The sequence below is a fragment of the Macrobrachium rosenbergii genome, chromosome 13, assembly GCF_040412425.1.
Source record: "Macrobrachium rosenbergii isolate ZJJX-2024 chromosome 13, ASM4041242v1, whole genome shotgun sequence".
NCBI classification, from domain to species: domain Eukaryota; kingdom Metazoa; phylum Arthropoda; class Malacostraca; order Decapoda; family Palaemonidae; genus Macrobrachium; species Macrobrachium rosenbergii.
The window spans coordinates 6,329,681-6,348,360 of record NC_089753.1 but is presented as its reverse complement, the minus strand read 5'-3'; the positions used below and the strand labels follow the sequence as shown (position 1 = coordinate 6,348,360).

The 18,680-nt window shown below is 34.9% G+C and overlaps 1 protein-coding gene across 1 annotated transcript in view; it reads right to left on the bottom strand.

The window, feature by feature from the left end:
- Positions 1 to 18,680, bottom strand: part of LOC136844871 (uncharacterized) — a 92,370-nt gene that overhangs the window by 20,004 nt on the left and 53,686 nt on the right. Inside the window, exon 4 of the mRNA XM_067114133.1 lies at positions 14,278 to 14,406. Coding sequence (XP_066970234.1) covers positions 14,278 to 14,406 — 129 coding nt within the window. The remainder of the gene's footprint in view (positions 1 to 14,277; positions 14,407 to 18,680) is intronic.

The following is an 18,680-nucleotide window of genomic DNA, read 5'->3' as shown; positions in this document are numbered from 1 at the left end:
AGATTTTGCTGGTGATGATCCTCATGAAATGCTCTAATGTCCAGTTAGGGCACTACACTACAGTACTATCTGAAAAGCACTCGATACCCCAGACCTGGGTGTTGAAGGCTTTTTGTTAGTACTGGCCAGAACAAGAAAGAAGTGTCCAAGAATACCATCTCCTTCTGACTATGGGAAGTTATCGTAAGTGCATATACTTCTAATGTAGATGACAGCTCAGTCTGACCTAAAGCTCATGATGTTAGGGGTCTTGGCCCCTCCATCGTTTTTAGGAATCATCAGACCACATTCTCCTCTTTCTACCTGAAGGACATCACTCATAGGTCCTTGGACACTTCTTCCTTGGGTCCGGTGGTGGCTGCCCAACAAGTTGTCTAACTTGCCAGTGCTCCCTGTGAACAAAATCGTATCTAGTCTAGATGCTGGTGTTAGAGATTGTGATTGCAGTGAATGGTCTTATTCCTTTCTCCTTATCATCCTTCACTCCCGGCGAGCAGCGAAGAAAACAATATTCGGTAATGGATGTTTCTAGATACAGGTGAGCAGGACGTCTTTCTTTTATTTATTTTTACTTTTTATACAATTAATAAATCTCAGGAACAGAAATGATGCCTTCCTTCCCTCTGTAAACAGTATTCTCATCATAGATCAAGGTGGTTGACCAACTGTTTGTTTTTTACAACTAATACAAATCCTCCCTTTACTCCTGGCATGTTGTGGAATCTTATTCCCATCGTGGCAAAAGCCCAAATGTCTGGCTACTAGGAAAACATTTTCTCCTTTTAGTCAAGAGGCTTTCAACTCCTTCCTATACTCCAACAATGGTCAGGCAAGAGCCCAAATGAGCTGGACCTACAATCAATTATTGCTTACTTTTCCTCCCAAAAATAAGTAAGTCTTCCAATGTAAAGGCCAAAGGTTTGTATTTGCATGGGAACAAATCACAAAATTTTTAATCAATTCGTATTTTTCCTAACATACAAACCTAACGCCTTTACATTATTGGCCCACCTCAGCCACAACTCATTCAGTTTTCCTGGGCTGGAAGATCACTGGTACATCATGAGATTCTGTGGGGCACGTGAGAGGAGACTCCTCCTGCTTGCTGGTCCCACTGGGTGACACTATGTATTACTCTGTCATACCTTGATCGCACTATGTCAAACTTTTTCATAACCAGTATTCCAGCTGCGCAGGAAAATTTTCCCCATGTAAAGGCCTGAGGTTTGTATGTTAGTAAAAGTACAAACTGATTTAAAATTTGTGATATTGCTTATCATGTGTCTGTCTATAGGATGCTTAATGCACAAAAAAAAAAAAAAGGAAATATCATGAAGGAAAAAATATACGTTTGGATTATGGTGGTCAACTCTGGACAACAAGAGGTGGCCCTATGGAAAACAGGCTATTTCTCATATATTCCCATTTCAATTCATACTACTGATAACTCAAATAGGCAGTTTGGGGTCTGGCTTCCTGATAAGTAACCAGATCTCTTAGGTAACAGAGATCCAAGACTCACTGGTACAGGCTTGAGGAAACCCGAGCTGGTGTAACAGCTGTGTGAAAATCTGCCTCATTTATTCTTCCCCCTCTTGTTATGTAGCATTATTTCAATGAAAATTTTGGGTCTTCTTGTAAGCTGTTAAGTTCAGTAATGAATGCAACAATGTGGGTAGGAATAATAAAATATGAAAAGTAAGCATTATATATGCATGTGATATGCATTTGTCTGCTGATTTTATAATGAGCAAGTAGCTACCACTGTGCAATGTACAGGCAGTCCCTGGTTATTGGCGATCCGGTTTTACGGTGCTTGCCTAGTGATGGCGATAACCGGATTTTCAATCTGCACCACTCCCCAGTTATCGGTGCTGCCCCCCCCTCCTCAGTGATACCAATCCCTGGTTATCGGCACCAATAACCATGGATCGGCGCTATTATCGCCAATTTTCGGTTATCACCACACTGTCAGGAACAGAACCCCTGCCAATAACAAGGGATTGCCTGTACATTAAAGCCCCGTATTCGCGGTCTCACTATTCACGGACTCTCGTATTCGTGTATTTCTCTGTGGAACGTATCTACCCATTATTCGAGGAAAATTCGCCCATTCGCGGTATTTTTCACTGAGAAATATTTATTAATTACTGTATTTTACTATAATTTTCATGACTAAATGCACTTTTTGTGATAAAACTATTCAAATACTCAGGGTATAAGCATTTTAAAGGTTTCTTTTGGTGTTTAAACTATTAAAATAGACAGTTCTAAGTGTTTTTAAAGGGGTTCTAAGTATTTACGGATTTTAGCTATTTGCGGGGGGGTGCGGTATGCATCCCCCGCAAATATAGGGGGTTTACTGCACTGCATTTTGGAAAAAGTACATAAAAATTGAAAAAAAAAAAAAAAAAAAAAAAAATCCATTTAAATCTTCATATGTGTATGTGCCTGTGCAGGGCTCTTAAAAGACGGATTACAGTAAACCCCCTGTATTCGCGGGGGATGCGTACCACACACCCCAACAAACAGCTAAACCTTGCGGATACTTAGAACCCTTCGTAAAACACTTAGAAGTGCCTATTTTGATAGTTCAAACACACAAAAAACTAAAAATCCTTATCCAGGTATTATCCTACTTGCGATGGGGTTAGGTTCCAAAAAAAACCCATCGTTTGTTGGAAAAACTTATCTCGAATACAGCCTAGCCTACACTAGGGTATATGGTAGCCAAACCTATACTATAAAGCATACTCTATACATACACAGTATAGTAATTATTAATATCAGCTAATTTTGGAGGTTCATGCAGTGACTTCTGATAATTCAATACAAAGAGATATTGAATAACAAACAAGAATTAACTTAGCCTACACTATGGTATATCATATATATATGGTAGCCTAGCCTACATTACACTGTACTCTATATTCACATATCGTATTATACAAACATCAACATAAAGAATATGCATTTTTTCAATAGATCTTTTAAAATGTTATGCCTTAATTCACTGTAGCCAATAATATCGTATATATTCTTATACAGTATTGCTTTTGTATTATAAATTGCGATCGTAGAGATCAATGTTTTGGTTTGGAAATTGATTACGCGGTAAGTTTATTTCGCTTTATTTAACTCAGTTCAGAGCGCTTTTCTTGCTTCTAGTTAGTGTAAATCTCTAGATGCTTTATTTATATAGTATTTCTTAGATATGTCTTGTTGTGAAACTAACTTAGCTATTTTTTTTTTTAACAGATGGCGTCAGCCGCCTGGGGGCGTTTGTTTTGTGTAAAAAAATCATGATTCTGTTTGCTATTTTCACTTGATTCCATCATAATGCGAGCTTTACGTATTTATCGTTTATTGGCATAAAAATAGCAGTAATGAGTTATTTCATGTCCAGTAGTTTTGATTAAAATACTTTCTCTCCAATTTTAATTATGGTTGAGTTTCATCCATGTTGCCCATGCACGATAATTTATAGTCATTAGCAACTTGAAACATTTTTCTCAGCTTCAGCTACAACTTGCAGCTTAAATTTAGCAGTGCATTTCCTTGCCGATCTTTTATCCATACCGAATATGGGTATAATGTAAAAATATATCAGTCCTATTCTACTCAACTTCATTTGTACTATAAATACAGTAATTGTGTATTACCGCATGATGGTTGAAACACAAGCAAGGGCTGTTGTTATCTGATTCGGTGATAAGCAAAAGAACAGTTTCTCGGTTGGTTGTTTATGGCTGTACGCATTTACGCATGAGTATAACGTTACTAACAATATTTTTATCATTCTCTGTTACTTTTTTAACTAGAAGATGGGATAAAGAGATGGAGGAAAACAAGTTGGTTTATTGTAATTTGGTCTCTCGCTGCCTGATTGTACACTGCTGGCTGCGCCCGTGTGAAATCTAAAAATATTTTATAAATATTGTCGTATTGGTATTGATTGCTTACCCCATTGCAAAATCGAATTATCATAAGGCAAATTATCATAACTCGAGCACTACCTGAGTACCTTTATAGTTTTATCACAAAAAGTGCATTTAGTCATGAAAATGAGATGAAAATACAGTAATTAGTCAATATTTCTCAGTGAAAAATACCGTGAATGGGTGAATTTTCAGCGAATAATGTGTACATGTGTTCCATAGAGAAATCCGCGAATAGGTGAGTCCACGAATCGTGAGACCACAAATAGGGGGTTTTACTGTACTATTAATTATGCAATATGGTACACAAAAATTTATGAAATCCTTAAATGGTCCAAAACCCATCATAAACTAATTGCCCTCAGGCTATCATATGATAATGGTTGAAACACTGAGTAAATATAAATTGCATTGTACAGTAGCTCATCGAGGCAACGGATAAAAGCATCTGAGCCTACACCGATACAAAAAAACTCCTATATATCATTGTCTATAGTAAGTGTTTTTGCTATAATGTATATTTATACCCTTTACCTCATAAACTAAAATGCTTACAACTACCTATTTTAACAGTTCACTATCTAATTTAATAGTTCAAACAAAAATACACCCCAAACCACCCAAAGGCATCATACATTACCCTCCTACAACTGTTACTCTGAAGTACATACCCACCTAAAATGCTTATAACAATGATTTACTAATTTTAAAATAATATTAATGTAAACACAGCAAAATATCTATACAGGTTTATGATCTCTTATCCATAATTCTAAAAACCGAAAAGTTCTAAACACCGAAATGTTTTCTGGAGAAAGGTAATCATTTGCAAAGGTTAAAGTACAACTATGTTTATGATAATGATGATTTAAATAGTTTGTTTTGCTTTCTGAATCCCATTACAATATTTGGTATGTATTATCATCATATTATTACTGTATTACAGAATATATACATTGCCATTGTGCACCATTTGCATTTGATATTGTTTACATTCTCAAAGTCTCGGCTGACTGAAAACTACCAAGACCATCGGTGGTCTTGGTATTACCGACAGCTTCATTGCCACTAGTTGCTAGAAGCAGCAAAATTTGGAGATATTTTTTCTTGTAAATGAACAAAGTTAGGTTTAAAACATGTGCATTACTTTACTGTAAAAGCACTAAGTGTGATTTTGCCAGTTCCAGACATCAGTTTCGTCTACTTCAAAACATTTTACAGCCTGCCCTTTATGCATTTTGTTCAGCCTCAGCTATAACCCACAGCTTTAATTTATAAAGGATGAATAAAAATGTAGTACTACAATGGGTCCCCGGTAATTGCGGGGGTTAGGGACCACAACCACTGCGTTGAGCAAAAATCCACGATAAGTTGGAACACCCCTCTAAAAGTGCTTATAACAGCTTGCTTCAACAGTTCAAACATACAGCCATTTTCTCTCATACAGTATTGAAGCTGTCCCATTTTCTTTTTTCAGCTAGGGGAAACATTGGGAATTCACAAGTAGAGTTAAATACTTAAATACTTAAAAGTATAAGACAACCTTTAAATCACAAAATTCACCCCTAAAAACTGGGGGTCGTCTTATACTACCATTCTAAAAATCAAACCTTGAATTCTAAGTGATGTTTATCAGAAGGCTAGCCTCGGCCTTGGTGTGATAACCACCGACATACATGAAAAGATTCACATTATGAAATAAACTGATAATAAAGGTAAAAAAACCATTTTTATCTTATATATTATTGACATATCTTCATAATAAATAGCCTATTCGAGGAATAATTTCATATCAATAAAATCAACTTTTATCTATGTGAGGCCAGCTGACAAAATGTATAATATTATCAAGTTATGGTTGAGCTCACAGCAACCTTTATCTTTCGGTAACGTAGTGTAATTACAGTAGTAATAACATTTAGGATAACATAATATTAATTTTTCTTTAAAATTTCAGGTCATTTGCAACTGTTTACAACAATTCAGTCATATGAAAGATAATTATCATACTTTTATCGTATTGTTGTTAGGGGTTGCTTCTGACTGGCGATGAAACATACAAAACAATGGCTTCCCCTTTTAGGCAATGTATGTAGGAAAAACATGATACAGAATCGACTTTGTCATTTCATTTACCGTTCATACTCATTAACACAAGACCTCGCACATCGTGCGACCCCAAATTTTCACCCATAAAAAATGATTTTATCATGTATCTCATGTATCATGTGAGTTCCTTTTTTGAGAGACCAAATTACTACGGACTAACCTCTTTTGTTCCATCTCTTTATCCCAATTTCTAGTTAAACAAGTTGAAAAAAGTAGAAGTGAATGATAGAAGTATCGTTTGTTATGTTATACTTGTTGAGTAAACAACTAAGCCATAAGCAACCGAACGAGAAACAACTGTTTTGCCATGAACACAGTCTAGGCCATGGCTATGAACAATGGAATCGGATAACAACAGCTGTTTTGCTTGCATTTCAACCATCGTACACTAGTAAACAATTACTGTAGTTACGTTACAAATGACGTTCACTAGAATAGGACTGATATATATTTTACATTATACCCTTATTCGCTATGGAGAAAAGATCACAAGGAAATATGCTGCTATATTTAAGCTGCAAGTTGTAGCTAAAGCTAAGAAAACAATGTTCAAGCGCTAATGACTATAAATTATCATGCATCGGCAACATGGATGAAACCCCTAAGCTTCGATATGCCATCAAACTCGACAGTAAATAATACTGGAGAGAAATTAATCACAACTATTGGGCATAAAATCACACATTTTACTGTTGTTTCAACACGTATGGCAAATGGGACGAAACCTTCCCCCATGGTTATCTTTAAACGGAAATTGAATTTATGCCAAACCAAAAATTCCTGGAAGGTATCGCTGTCCAAGTTCACGAAAACCTAAACAATGCAAATGGCGCATGATCACTTTGTTTGTATTTTATAATACAATTAGCAATATGCTAATGCTGTACATACAATATTACTGGATACAGTGAAGTAAAGCATAACTTGTTAGTAGATCCATGGAAAAGATGCATGTGAATATTACATGCGCTAATTTTATATTTCGTGTATGATGCAACTCTAGAGTAAAAGCCGTTTTCTTTGCGTCACTAGGCAAAACGTCACAGTCAACAAAAGTACAATTCTATAAAACATCGAAAACATGCACATAATGTTCATAGAAGGTAGTACAGGTAAAATTCAATCAATTTAAAATTATATACTGTACAGGTAATGATGTACAGAGAATAATAAGTTGTAAACGTATGTTTGAGCGCTAACTAATGAGAGAGAGAGAGAGAGAGAGAGAGAGAGAGAGAGAGAGAGAGAGAGAGAGAGAGAGAGAGAGAGAGAGAGAGAGAGAGAGAGAGTAGATACTGTAATAAAGTAACTGTACTGCTTTTGTATCGTATTTATGCGCAAATATATAAATACAAATTTTCCATTCTGATTTTACACCTAAAAACACAAAAACTTAAAAATTATACACACTTTCTACAGGGGTATCATCTTTGAAAAATGCAGGGTATCATATCTTGTAAAAGTACACCAACTGAACGTGCTGTAATTACATGCACATACAGATTGCACCAGCACTTTTCTCCGAGGTGAACAGAGTAATTTTCAAAGAATGACACTTATACAACTCTTAGTTACATCTCTGATATTACATTAAAGAATTCATTTTATCAAATGAGCGCGACTGAACAACCTCATCTCAAGGTCATGTAAAGTCCTTGTGACAAAGACTGCAAATGGACATAATACTTGTATGATATTTATGTACAGAAATATAAATATAAATTTTCCATATCGATTTTACAGTTAAAAGCATCAAAACTTATAAATGTGCTTCAAACATTAAACAAGCATTTTCTGCAGGGGTATCATCTTTGAAAAGTGCAGTAACTTTGCAAATGGGTATCACATCTTGTAAAAGTACACTAAGTGAATGTGCTAAAATTACCTTTGCATCATATTTATGCATGTACAAAAATAAAGATAATACATTTTCGATACAGATTGTATACATGAATGCATGAAATGCGTTTTTCATAGAGATTTTACACATGAAAGCATGAAATGCATTTTTCATAGAGATTTTGTACATAAAAAAATGAAATGCATTTTTCATACAGATTTTACACATAAAAGGATGAAAACTTGTAAATTACTTAAAAAATTAAACACCCACTTCTGCAGGGTTTCTCGAGAATTTCGTGTCTGTGAAAAAATCGTGTATGCCCATTAGTTAGGTTCCAGTGAAAAGTTCGTGTGTGTGTGAATTCGCGCAACTCGAATCGTGTAAGATCGAAGTACTACTGTGTATCTTAGTTTAACCAGACCACTGAGCTGATTAACAGCTCTCCTAGGGCCGGCCCAAAGGATTAGACTTATTTTACATGGCTAAGAACCAATTGGTTACCTAGCAACGGGACCTACAGCTTATTGTGGAATCCGAACCACATTATACTGATAAATGAATTTCTATCACCAGAAATAAATTCCTCTAACTCTTCATTGGCCAGCCGGAGAGTTGAACGAGGGCCCAGCAGAGTGCTAGCCGAGTACGATATCGACCCTTCCAATGAGGGACTATTGTTGTTGCAAAAGCTAGCCTGTACACAGATGGTTTAGGGATTTAGCAGTCATCTTATACTACAGATACGAGCAAAATTCATGAAAATCTGTCATAATTTTTTACCTCGTCTTATCTAAAAGTCGTCTTATACACGAAAATGTACTGTATTTAAATATGCAATGAAAAAAAATCCCAAATTATAAATGCAATCAACAGTGATAAAATATTCTCTGGTGTATGTACGTTACAATGATTTACTAATTTTCAAATATTAATATGAATGTAAACAGCAAAATATCGATACAATGTTATTTCACTTACAGAATCCATTTGTATTAAAAATCGATCATCCCGACACTTGTAATGTTTATGTGACACTTGTAATGTTTATGTTTAAACAGCTCTGAGAGAGAGAGAGAGAGAGAGAGAGAGAGAGAGAGAGAGAGAGAGAGAGAGAGAGAGAGAGAGAGAGAGAGAGACACTTAATGTTTAATGTTTATGTTTATGTTTAAACAGCTCAGAGAGAGAGAGAGAGAGAGAGAGAGAGAGAGAGAGAGAGAGAGAGAGAGACTCTTGTAATGTTTATGTGACACTTGTAATGTTTATGTTTAAAGTCTCAGCACAGCAGCTGGGGACGAGACTTGACTTGACAGGCTGGGGAGGAGAGTACAATATAACCTTATGTTGCTTACATATGAAATTCGGATTTCAAATATTTTTATGGTGATTAGAGACGAAACATCAAAAATGCTAAAATATTCTCTTGTGTACTGTTATAATGTGTGATAATCAGAGTCAACTTAATCTGTAAAGAAGTACAGTTCAGTAAACTGAAGAAAAAAATATGGCAATACATACCTACAGTGAAAACAATTACAAATGTCGGGACGATCTTTTTTTTTCATATTGCGATGATAATACATCAATATAATACAGTATAAATGGATTCTGTACTTAAAATAACATTTTATTGATATTTTGCAGTTTTTTCATTAAAGGATATACATGCAGAGAGAGAGAGAGAGAGAGAGAGAGAGAGAGAGCGAGCTGAGGTGTTCATGAGCACTGGTAAGCTATTTTGTGATTTTGCGAGATTTTAACCCTTAAACACCGACTGGACGATCGTGACGTCTACTGAAATTGTCTGTCGGTGCCGAGTGGAAATTTTACGTCAACTACAAAAAGTTTTTAAATATTCGCGGAAAAATAGTTATAGGCCTAGTTTGCAAAAGATTTTAAATTACGCGCAATTTGAGGGATGCTGAGAGTTCACAGATCACGCTGTTGTTTTGTTTACAAGCGTTACCCACAATAACGCTTTAATTTCTTTCTTCTCACACTACAAAGCATCAGTGACGATCTCAGAAATTCTTTCATCACTTTGTCATAATTTTTGCATCGTTTTATATTAGTCGTTACATAAAGTTTTATATATGAAAATATGCGCAATTTCATGTAGAATAATACAAAAAATAACCCAAGATTGTAGCTTTTATAAGTTTTGAAATATTTTCATATAAATACACGATAAGTGCCAAAATTGCAACCTTCGGTCAACTTTGACTCGACCGAAATGGTCGAAAACGCAATTGTAAGCTAAAACTCTTACATTCTAGTAATATTCAATCATTTACCTTCATTTTGCAACAAATTGGAAGTCTCTAGTACAATATTTCGATTTATGGTGAATTTTTGAAAAAAACTTTTTCCTTACGTTCGCGCGGTAACTCAGCCGAAAATCTCAGAAATTCTTTCGTCACTTTGTCGTAATTTTTGCACCGTTTTCTATTAGCCATTACATAAAGTTTTATATATGAAAATGTGCGCAATTTCATTTAAAATACAACAAAAAATAACCCATGGGAGTAGCTTTTATCAGTTTGGAAATATTTTCATATAAATACACGATAAGTGCCAAATTTTAAACCTTCGGTCAACTTTGGCTCGACCGAAATGGTTGAAAACGCAATTGTAAGCTAAAACTCTTACATTCTAGTAATATACAATCATTTACCTTCATTTTGCAACAAATTGGAAGTCTCTAGCACAATATTTCAATTTATGGTGAATTTTTAAAAAAAACTTTTTCCTTACGTCTGCACTCGGTAACTTGGCTGAAAATCTCAGAAATTCTTTCGTCAGTTTGTCATAATGTTTGCACCATTCTATATTAGGCGTTACATAAAGTGCTATACATGAAAATGTGTGCAATTTCATGTAGAATACAACAAAAAATAACCCATGGTTGTAGCTTTTATCAGTTTGGAAATATTTTCATATAAATCACGATAAGTGCCAAAATTTCAACTTTCATTCAACTTTGACTTGACCAAAATGGTGAAAAAAAAATTGTAAGCTAAAACTCTTACATTCTAGTAATATTCAATCATGTACCTTCATTTTGCAACAAACTGGGAGTCTCTAGCACAATATTTCGATTTATGGTGAATTTTTGAAAAAGACTTTTTCCTTACGTCCATGCGCGGTAACTCAGCTGAAATCTCAGAAATTCTTTCGTCACTTTGTCGTAATGTTTGCACCGTTTTATATTAGGCGTTACATAAAGTATTATACATGAAACTGTGCACAATTTCATGTAGAATACAACAAAAAATAAATCATGGTTGTAGCTTTTATCAGTTTTGAAATATTTTCATATAAATCACAATAAGTGACAAAATTTAAACCTACGGTCAACTTTGACTCGACCGAAATGGTCGAAAAATGCAATTGTAAGCTAAAACTCTTACATTCTAGTAACATTCAATCATTTACCTTCATTTTGCAACAAACAGGAAATCTCTGGCACAATATTTCGATTTATGCGCGCAGTAACTCTGCTGAAAATCTTAGAATTTCTTTAGTCACCTTGTCATAATTTTTGCACCATTTTATATTACGTCTTATGTAAAGTGTTATACATGAAAATGTGCACAATATCATGTAGAATACAAAAAATAACTCATGGTTGTAGCTTTTATCAGTTTTGAAATATTTTCATATAAATCACGATAAATAGAAAATATTCGTCCTTCAGTCAACTTTAACTCGACCGAAATGGTCAAAAACTGCAATTGTAAGCTAAACCACTTACAGTCTAGTAATATTCAATCAATTACCTTCATTTTGCAACAAACAGGAAGTCTCTAACACAATATTTCAATTTATGGTGAATTTTAGAAAAAAACTTGTTTTTACGTCCGCGTTACGAATTCATGCATCATTTTATGATAATATTTTCTCTGTGTTGTTTTGATCGTTTTACAATTTGTTATATACCAAAATCATTGCAATTTAGTGTACAATACAACGAAAAAATATAACTCAGATTTAACCGTTTTGCTCACAGCGCGATTTGTATACAATATGAAATTTTTTTTTTGCGCTGTCATATATTCCAATATTTATATATGAAAATTATATTTTTTTTCATTTCTGATGGTTGCATACTAAACTTCAGGCAATGACAAAAAAATGAGCCAAAAATGTGTTCTTAATCTTAAAAACTAAGCGTGCTGTGAATTTTTGAAAAAAACTTTTTTTCCGCTTCGGCGCTAACTCCCGAACACCGCCGACATACGACAGACACTTTTGTAAATAGAGGCTCGGCATTTAGGGGTTAAAGAAAAACTTATGCATGAGTTAAATATTTCACAGGCAAAATTTCAATTACCATCATTAATTTCCTCCCAAAAAATACCCTTCTTAAACACTGAATAAGTGGGTTTGCTCAGATGTTAGATAAACCTGTACATTATACAGTGTACCCTCGCTACTTCGCGGTTCGACTATCGCGGATTCACGACTTCGCGGATTTTTTCCATCACGTATGTATATTATAAGAGAAAATATATAGCGGATTTTCCGGAAATTTAAAAAATAGTCACGATATATGAAGACCCAAATATTTCATTAATTCCATTAATAATTATTAATATCTGCTAGTAATGTTGGTCCATTGCATTATGACATATAATTCAGTACAAAATGAAATTAAACAAAAGATGCTTCACTGCATCGCCGTGGATTTTTCAGAAATATTCATCGAAAAATTAAAATTAAAAAGTACCGCCATATCGGCAGCCATATTATGCGGAAAACAGCGATGTTTCATCATGTTACGTGAGAAGAACGATTGCGTAGACCGACGCCAAGGACTGGAAGCTTCATATATACCCACAGGCACTCGGACAAGGCACGTGAGTGGTACATAAGAGAATATCTTATCACTGTTGATGTTTCATCTTAAATCACAGTAAAAATAATTAAAATCCGAATTTCCCCGTAAGCAACTCAAGGATACTGTATATTCTCTCATCACCAGCTTGTCAAGACTTAGTCTCGTCCCAAGCTACTGTGCTCGCTCTCTCTCTCTCTCTCTCTCTCTCTCTCTCTCTCTCTCTCTCTCTCTCTCTCTCTCTCTCTCTCTCTCTCTCTCTCAATGAAATATGAATTACTGTATCATAAACTTTTATGTACAGAATTAAAAATAATTTCATTGATAAATTTGTTTCTTTTAGCAACTAAAAATTAATTTTCCTAATTCTTTCGTTAGTAGTGAGCAGCTTCAGTCAGCTGATTCTCAGAACGTAAACATTACAAATATGGGACGATCTTTTTTATGCATATTACTGTGATAGGAGATCAAAAATAGTAATACAGTGTTTAAGTGCATAGGAAGTGTTTATAACAGTGTGGGAAAGGCTATAACACCTTTAAATATATACCATGTATATACAGTATATGCCTCCTAGGGAGGGGCCAATGCTATAGTTGAATTTCACTTATCGCGGGGGGTTCTGGTCCCCATTATCCGCGATAGACGAGGGATCACTGTAATGCAAAATTTATGGAGTACAAAATAGAAAGTTGCCAGGTATTTTTGACTCAGAGGCATTCACTGGAGTGGCAAAATTCATGTTGTTGCCATGGCAGACATTGTGCTTTTAAAGTGGTTTAACCTCCAACATAATGAAAATGTCAGCATTTCCTGGAAGATGCTTATGAAGCGGGCAAAAAATCCTTGTTTGGAAGCATTAATGGCAACATTTTGTATTGTTTTAAGCTTGATTCTTCCTTTGAGAACACAGCAGTATGTGTGTGAATTATCATATAGTTATATAAGGAATTCCAAAGGTGTCTTAAAAGGCCAGTTTCTTTGTCAGGTTCCAAGGTTGCCATATTAGAGAGATCCAACTGTAGTTAATGTGATTTAGCAATACAATTCTTCAATTAAATTCTCAAGTTCTCAGCTACCTTCTACTGGTAATTCAAGCCAAATTAAAAATTATTTTTCATATGGTACAAGAAACACAATACTATTTTCTCTCACCATAATATGCAATAATTTTTCTTATTAGTTTTCTATTCAAACTAATCATTTCTTTATCATCATATCCACATACATGGCATTCCTGTGAATCTTATATTGAAATCAAATGCGATAGTTCAGAAACAAATGCTAACACCTACCTATTATTTTACTATTACTTATCATATCAGTCAATGTATTTATCCAAGAACCACATCGTTCTATAAAGTTACCAAAAAAATCTAACTACAGTATGTACTAAGAGAATGCACAATATCATCATTTGGAAGTTTCTCCAGATGATGAATTAAAAACACTACTCTCATAGGCCTGGCCACAGAAAAACTTGCCTACTACAAAATTAAATTTTCCTTTCAAGTTCTATTAACTACGGTACAAAAAAAGTCACATTAACTTACAATAGCCATTAAAAAGTCCCTTTCTGCCTGGTTGAGTTCAGCCAGAGAAACAGCTGCTGACGTGGCCCATTCATCATTGAAGACTTCATCCTCTTCTCCATCGTCATACAAATACTTGCTGGCAACCAACTGTTGACAAGAAAATCTATGAGCAATTGAATTACCAGGATTTATAAATACTTTTGTGGAATAAATACTGTAAAATATTGTGTATGGTCCTAAGACTGTTGGATTAAAGAGGTTCCAACCAAAACTTACACATTAAGTATGCTTGCATTTCCATTTTATATTCCATTGTGCATATCTTCCATAATGTTTAGCATTTCCTATTACTTTGAATATATTTAGCATTTAGTTTAATATTCCATAAAGAAAAAGTAAATATACATATACATAAAATTAAGACCTCACAAATAAATGAAAATCACTTGAACCTCCGTCTTGGACTGATTCAGTACTCTTCAGCCTGGGTTTATTATTATACATAAAATAACATAAGACAATATTACTGTGCAAATGAAAAGTAAGCAATACACAGTTAGGTACTATATTCTCCATAATAGCTCTATAAGCCTGACACTACTTTTTGCTTCAGATATCTTAAGGTTAAATGAGAAGCCCAACAGATTTTTCTCCAATTCATTTTGCAATAACCATTACTGTCTCCTTCAATAAGACAAATACAGTATACCTGGATCCTGGTAACTATAATACACAAAGAGTCAAGATTTTTATGCATTAAAAAAAATTTTTTTTTTTTAAATTGAAGTGTTCATGTAGTTAGCCAAAGAAACCTTGATGGACAGACATAAGAGGAATGGGCCCCAGTCCTGTGCAGCCCTTAAATGGGCAGGGGGTGGTAAGAATCTCACAGTCTCCTAACTCTTTCATTCTTGCTAAAAGTACTAGCAGGGGTGCTAAGAATCTCACGGTCTCCTAATTCTTTTATTCTTGCTAAAAGTACTATCAAAATTGGCAACTGGAATGTGAGAACACTAAATTGGGATAGCAACACTGAGGAGTTAGTGGCAGTTTTTCAAAGTTATGAATTAGACATTTGTGCTGTAACAGACAAGATAAATTGGAATCGATAAGTTGAATTTGGAAAACAATTTGTTTGTTAATGTCTGGCTGACAGGATGAATGCATTATCTGAGAATAGGATTGCTGTTGGGATGCAAGGCAGCGAAGGCTCTATGTGAACGGGATCCTACAGACAAGCGAGTGTTGTATGCACAGTTCAAGTCATATCATGGTAACATCAGTCTGTTTGTGTGTTATGCACCCATAATGATGCACCTGATGAAAGGAAAGATGCATTTCATGGAACGCTGCAGGAAGGAATAGGAAGAGTTTCTGGACATGATGTTTTGTTTGTATTGGAGACTTCAGTGCAGTAATGGTCTGCTCGAATGAGGAATTTGAGGCTTGTGTGGGTAAGATGGGTGCAGGCAGTAGGATGAGTGAAAACTGAGTAAGGTTTGGGAGTTTCTGTCTAGCAAATGACTTAAATCATTGGGGGCACACTTTTTCAACACCACAATACTGTATGCGCAAGACAACATGGGTTTCATAATGTGGAAAATATAAAAATCTGATTGGCCCATATTGCTATTAACCCTTTCCTGCCCAATTGACGTCATATTACGCAACAACCCCCTACCCCCCTTCTTTTCTGACTGACGTAATTATACGTAAAATTTACCGACATTTTTAAATGCGTGTGGTAGGGGTAAATTTTTTTAATTTTCGGACAGTTGGTGGTTTCCATAGGCTAAAGCATACCTTGGACCGTGTAACTCAGGCATCGATACGCCAGGCAAGCAGTGCCTATACTGCGCATGAAGTCCAATTCCTGGCATAGCAAATTTCTCACAATGAAATCAGCTGATCCTACCCACGTTTCTCTCTCGTATCTTACATTTTTTTATAAAATGTAGGATTACATTATTGGAAACACTCTGTTTGGTATCCTCTATTTTCTATAAATTTTTAGTTCCTCTACTGTGCATGCACAAATCCCATGGCGTAGTAAAATTCTCACAATGACATCAGCTGATCGTCCACGCAGGCCTGGCAGGCCACACTTCTGTCAGAGACCATGCGTAATCGAGGTTGGGTAAACACGTGTCGCTGTTTACATACAGCGACGTCAATCGAGAACAGTTTCCAACATGCTTTCGCAAGTTTTTTACTGTAAAACTAGCGGAAATTCGTTAGTGCATCACATAAGAGACGTCTGGATTTTTACGCAGGGCTCTGAATCTCATTTTTCATTATCATATATATCGTTATTTAGAGAATTTTGTTGGCTTTCTCATAAAAATAATTAATTCACCTAACTCTTATAGCTTTTGAGCTACGAATGATAATGTTGACAACGGTAACATTTTTTTTTCGTTTCGAACAGCTTATAACGTCAAAATGAAACTGTTGCTGTTACCAAAGCCATTTTTCTTGACTCTCACTTTATTCCTCAACCTTTCCTCTACATTTTTGTATATTTACAAAGTAATTTCTATGAAAAATCCGAGGTAGGGCTCTTCAAAAAAATGTCTAGCGATAATTTCACTTATGCCTGCTGCTGCGCTCTGTTTCTTACCCACTTTTCTATCAATTTTTCACCAGCTGGACTTATTCGTTTTTCATTGTTTTATATGTCGTTATTTAGAGAATTTTCTTGGCTTTCTCATAAAAAATAATTCATTCGCCTAACTGTTATAGTTTTTGAGCTACGAACAATAATGTTGACAACGGTAACTTTTTTTTTCGTTTCGATCAATTTATAACGTCAAAATGAAACTGTTGCCGTTACCAAAGCCATTTTTCTTGACTTTCCCTTTATTTTTCAACTTTTCCTCTACTTTTTCGTATATTTACAAAGTAATTTCTATGAAAAATAACCGAGATAGGGCTCTTCAAAAAAAAAATTTTTCTAGCGATAATTCTCACCATAGGCCGGGCAGAGTGCTCTGTTTCTCACCCTCTTTTCTATCAATTTTTTCACCAACTGGACTTAATCGTTTTCCATTGTTTTATATGTCAATATTTAGGGAATTTTATTGGCTTTCTCATAAAAAATTATTCATTCGCCTAACTGTTATAGCTTTTGAGCTACGAACGATAATGTTGACAACGGTAACATTTTTTCGTTTCAATCAATTTATAACGTCAAAATGAAACTGTTGCCGTTACCAAAGCCATTTTTCTTGACTCTCACTTTATTCTATAACTTTTCCTCTACATTTTCGTATATTTACAAAGTAATTTCTATGAAAAATAACCGAGATAGGGCTCTTCAAAAAAACTTTTTTCTAGCAATAATTCTCACCATACGCCGGGCAAATCGCTCTGTTTCTTACCCTCTTTTCTATCAATTTTTTCACCAACTGGACTTATTCGTTTTTCATTGTTTTATATATCAATATTTAGAGAATTTTGTTGGCTTTCTCATAAAAAATAATCCATTCGCAAAAGCTACGAACGATAATGTTGACAACGGTAACATTTTTTTTCGTTTCAATCAATTTATAACGTCAAAATGAAACTGTTGCCGTTACCAAAGCCATTTTTCTTGACTCCCACATTATTCTTCAACTTTTCCTCTACATTTTCGTATATTTACAAAGTAATTTCTATGAAAAATAACCGAGATAGGGCTCTTCAAAAAAAACTTTTTTCTAGCAATAATTCTCACCATACGCCGGGCAGAGCGCTCTGTTTCTTGCCCTTTTTTCTATCAATTTTTTCACCAGCTGGACTTATTCGTTTTCCATTCTTTTTTATGTCGATATTTAGAGAATTTTGTTGGCTTTCTCATAAAAAATAATTCATTCGCCTGACATTCATAGTTTTTGGGTTTAACTAAAAATATAAAAATAAGTATTTTTTTTTTTTTCGTGAAATAACTCACATTTTTTTGTATTTAGAGGTCTGGGACTCTTATTCTGACTATTCCACCATAAAATATAAACATTTAGAAAAAAGGACAGCAAAATGAACGTTGTTGGCATAAAATTTCTATTTTTGCTGAATTTTCGAAATAATTATTTTTTCGCACTATCGAGCGCTCCCAGACACATCGGGCCTCATGTGCCCTCATTGATGTGATAACTATACAGATATGAAAGGGTTAACTAAAGGCATAGAAGCTCTTTGCTAGATGTTCGTGTTAAATGGGGAGCGGATATTGGTAGTGATCATAAACTCAGTGTCGCAAAAATAAGACGTAAACTACAAAGTCAGAAAAAAAGGAAAACCTGTTGCTGATAGGAATGATACTGATATGCTTTGAAGGGAAAGGGAAAGAAAGGAAAGGGAGGAATTTAGAATAAAATGCAGAAACAGGTTTATGGTGTTGGAAACAGAGGAGGGAAGAAGTGTAGATGAATGGCAGGGGATGT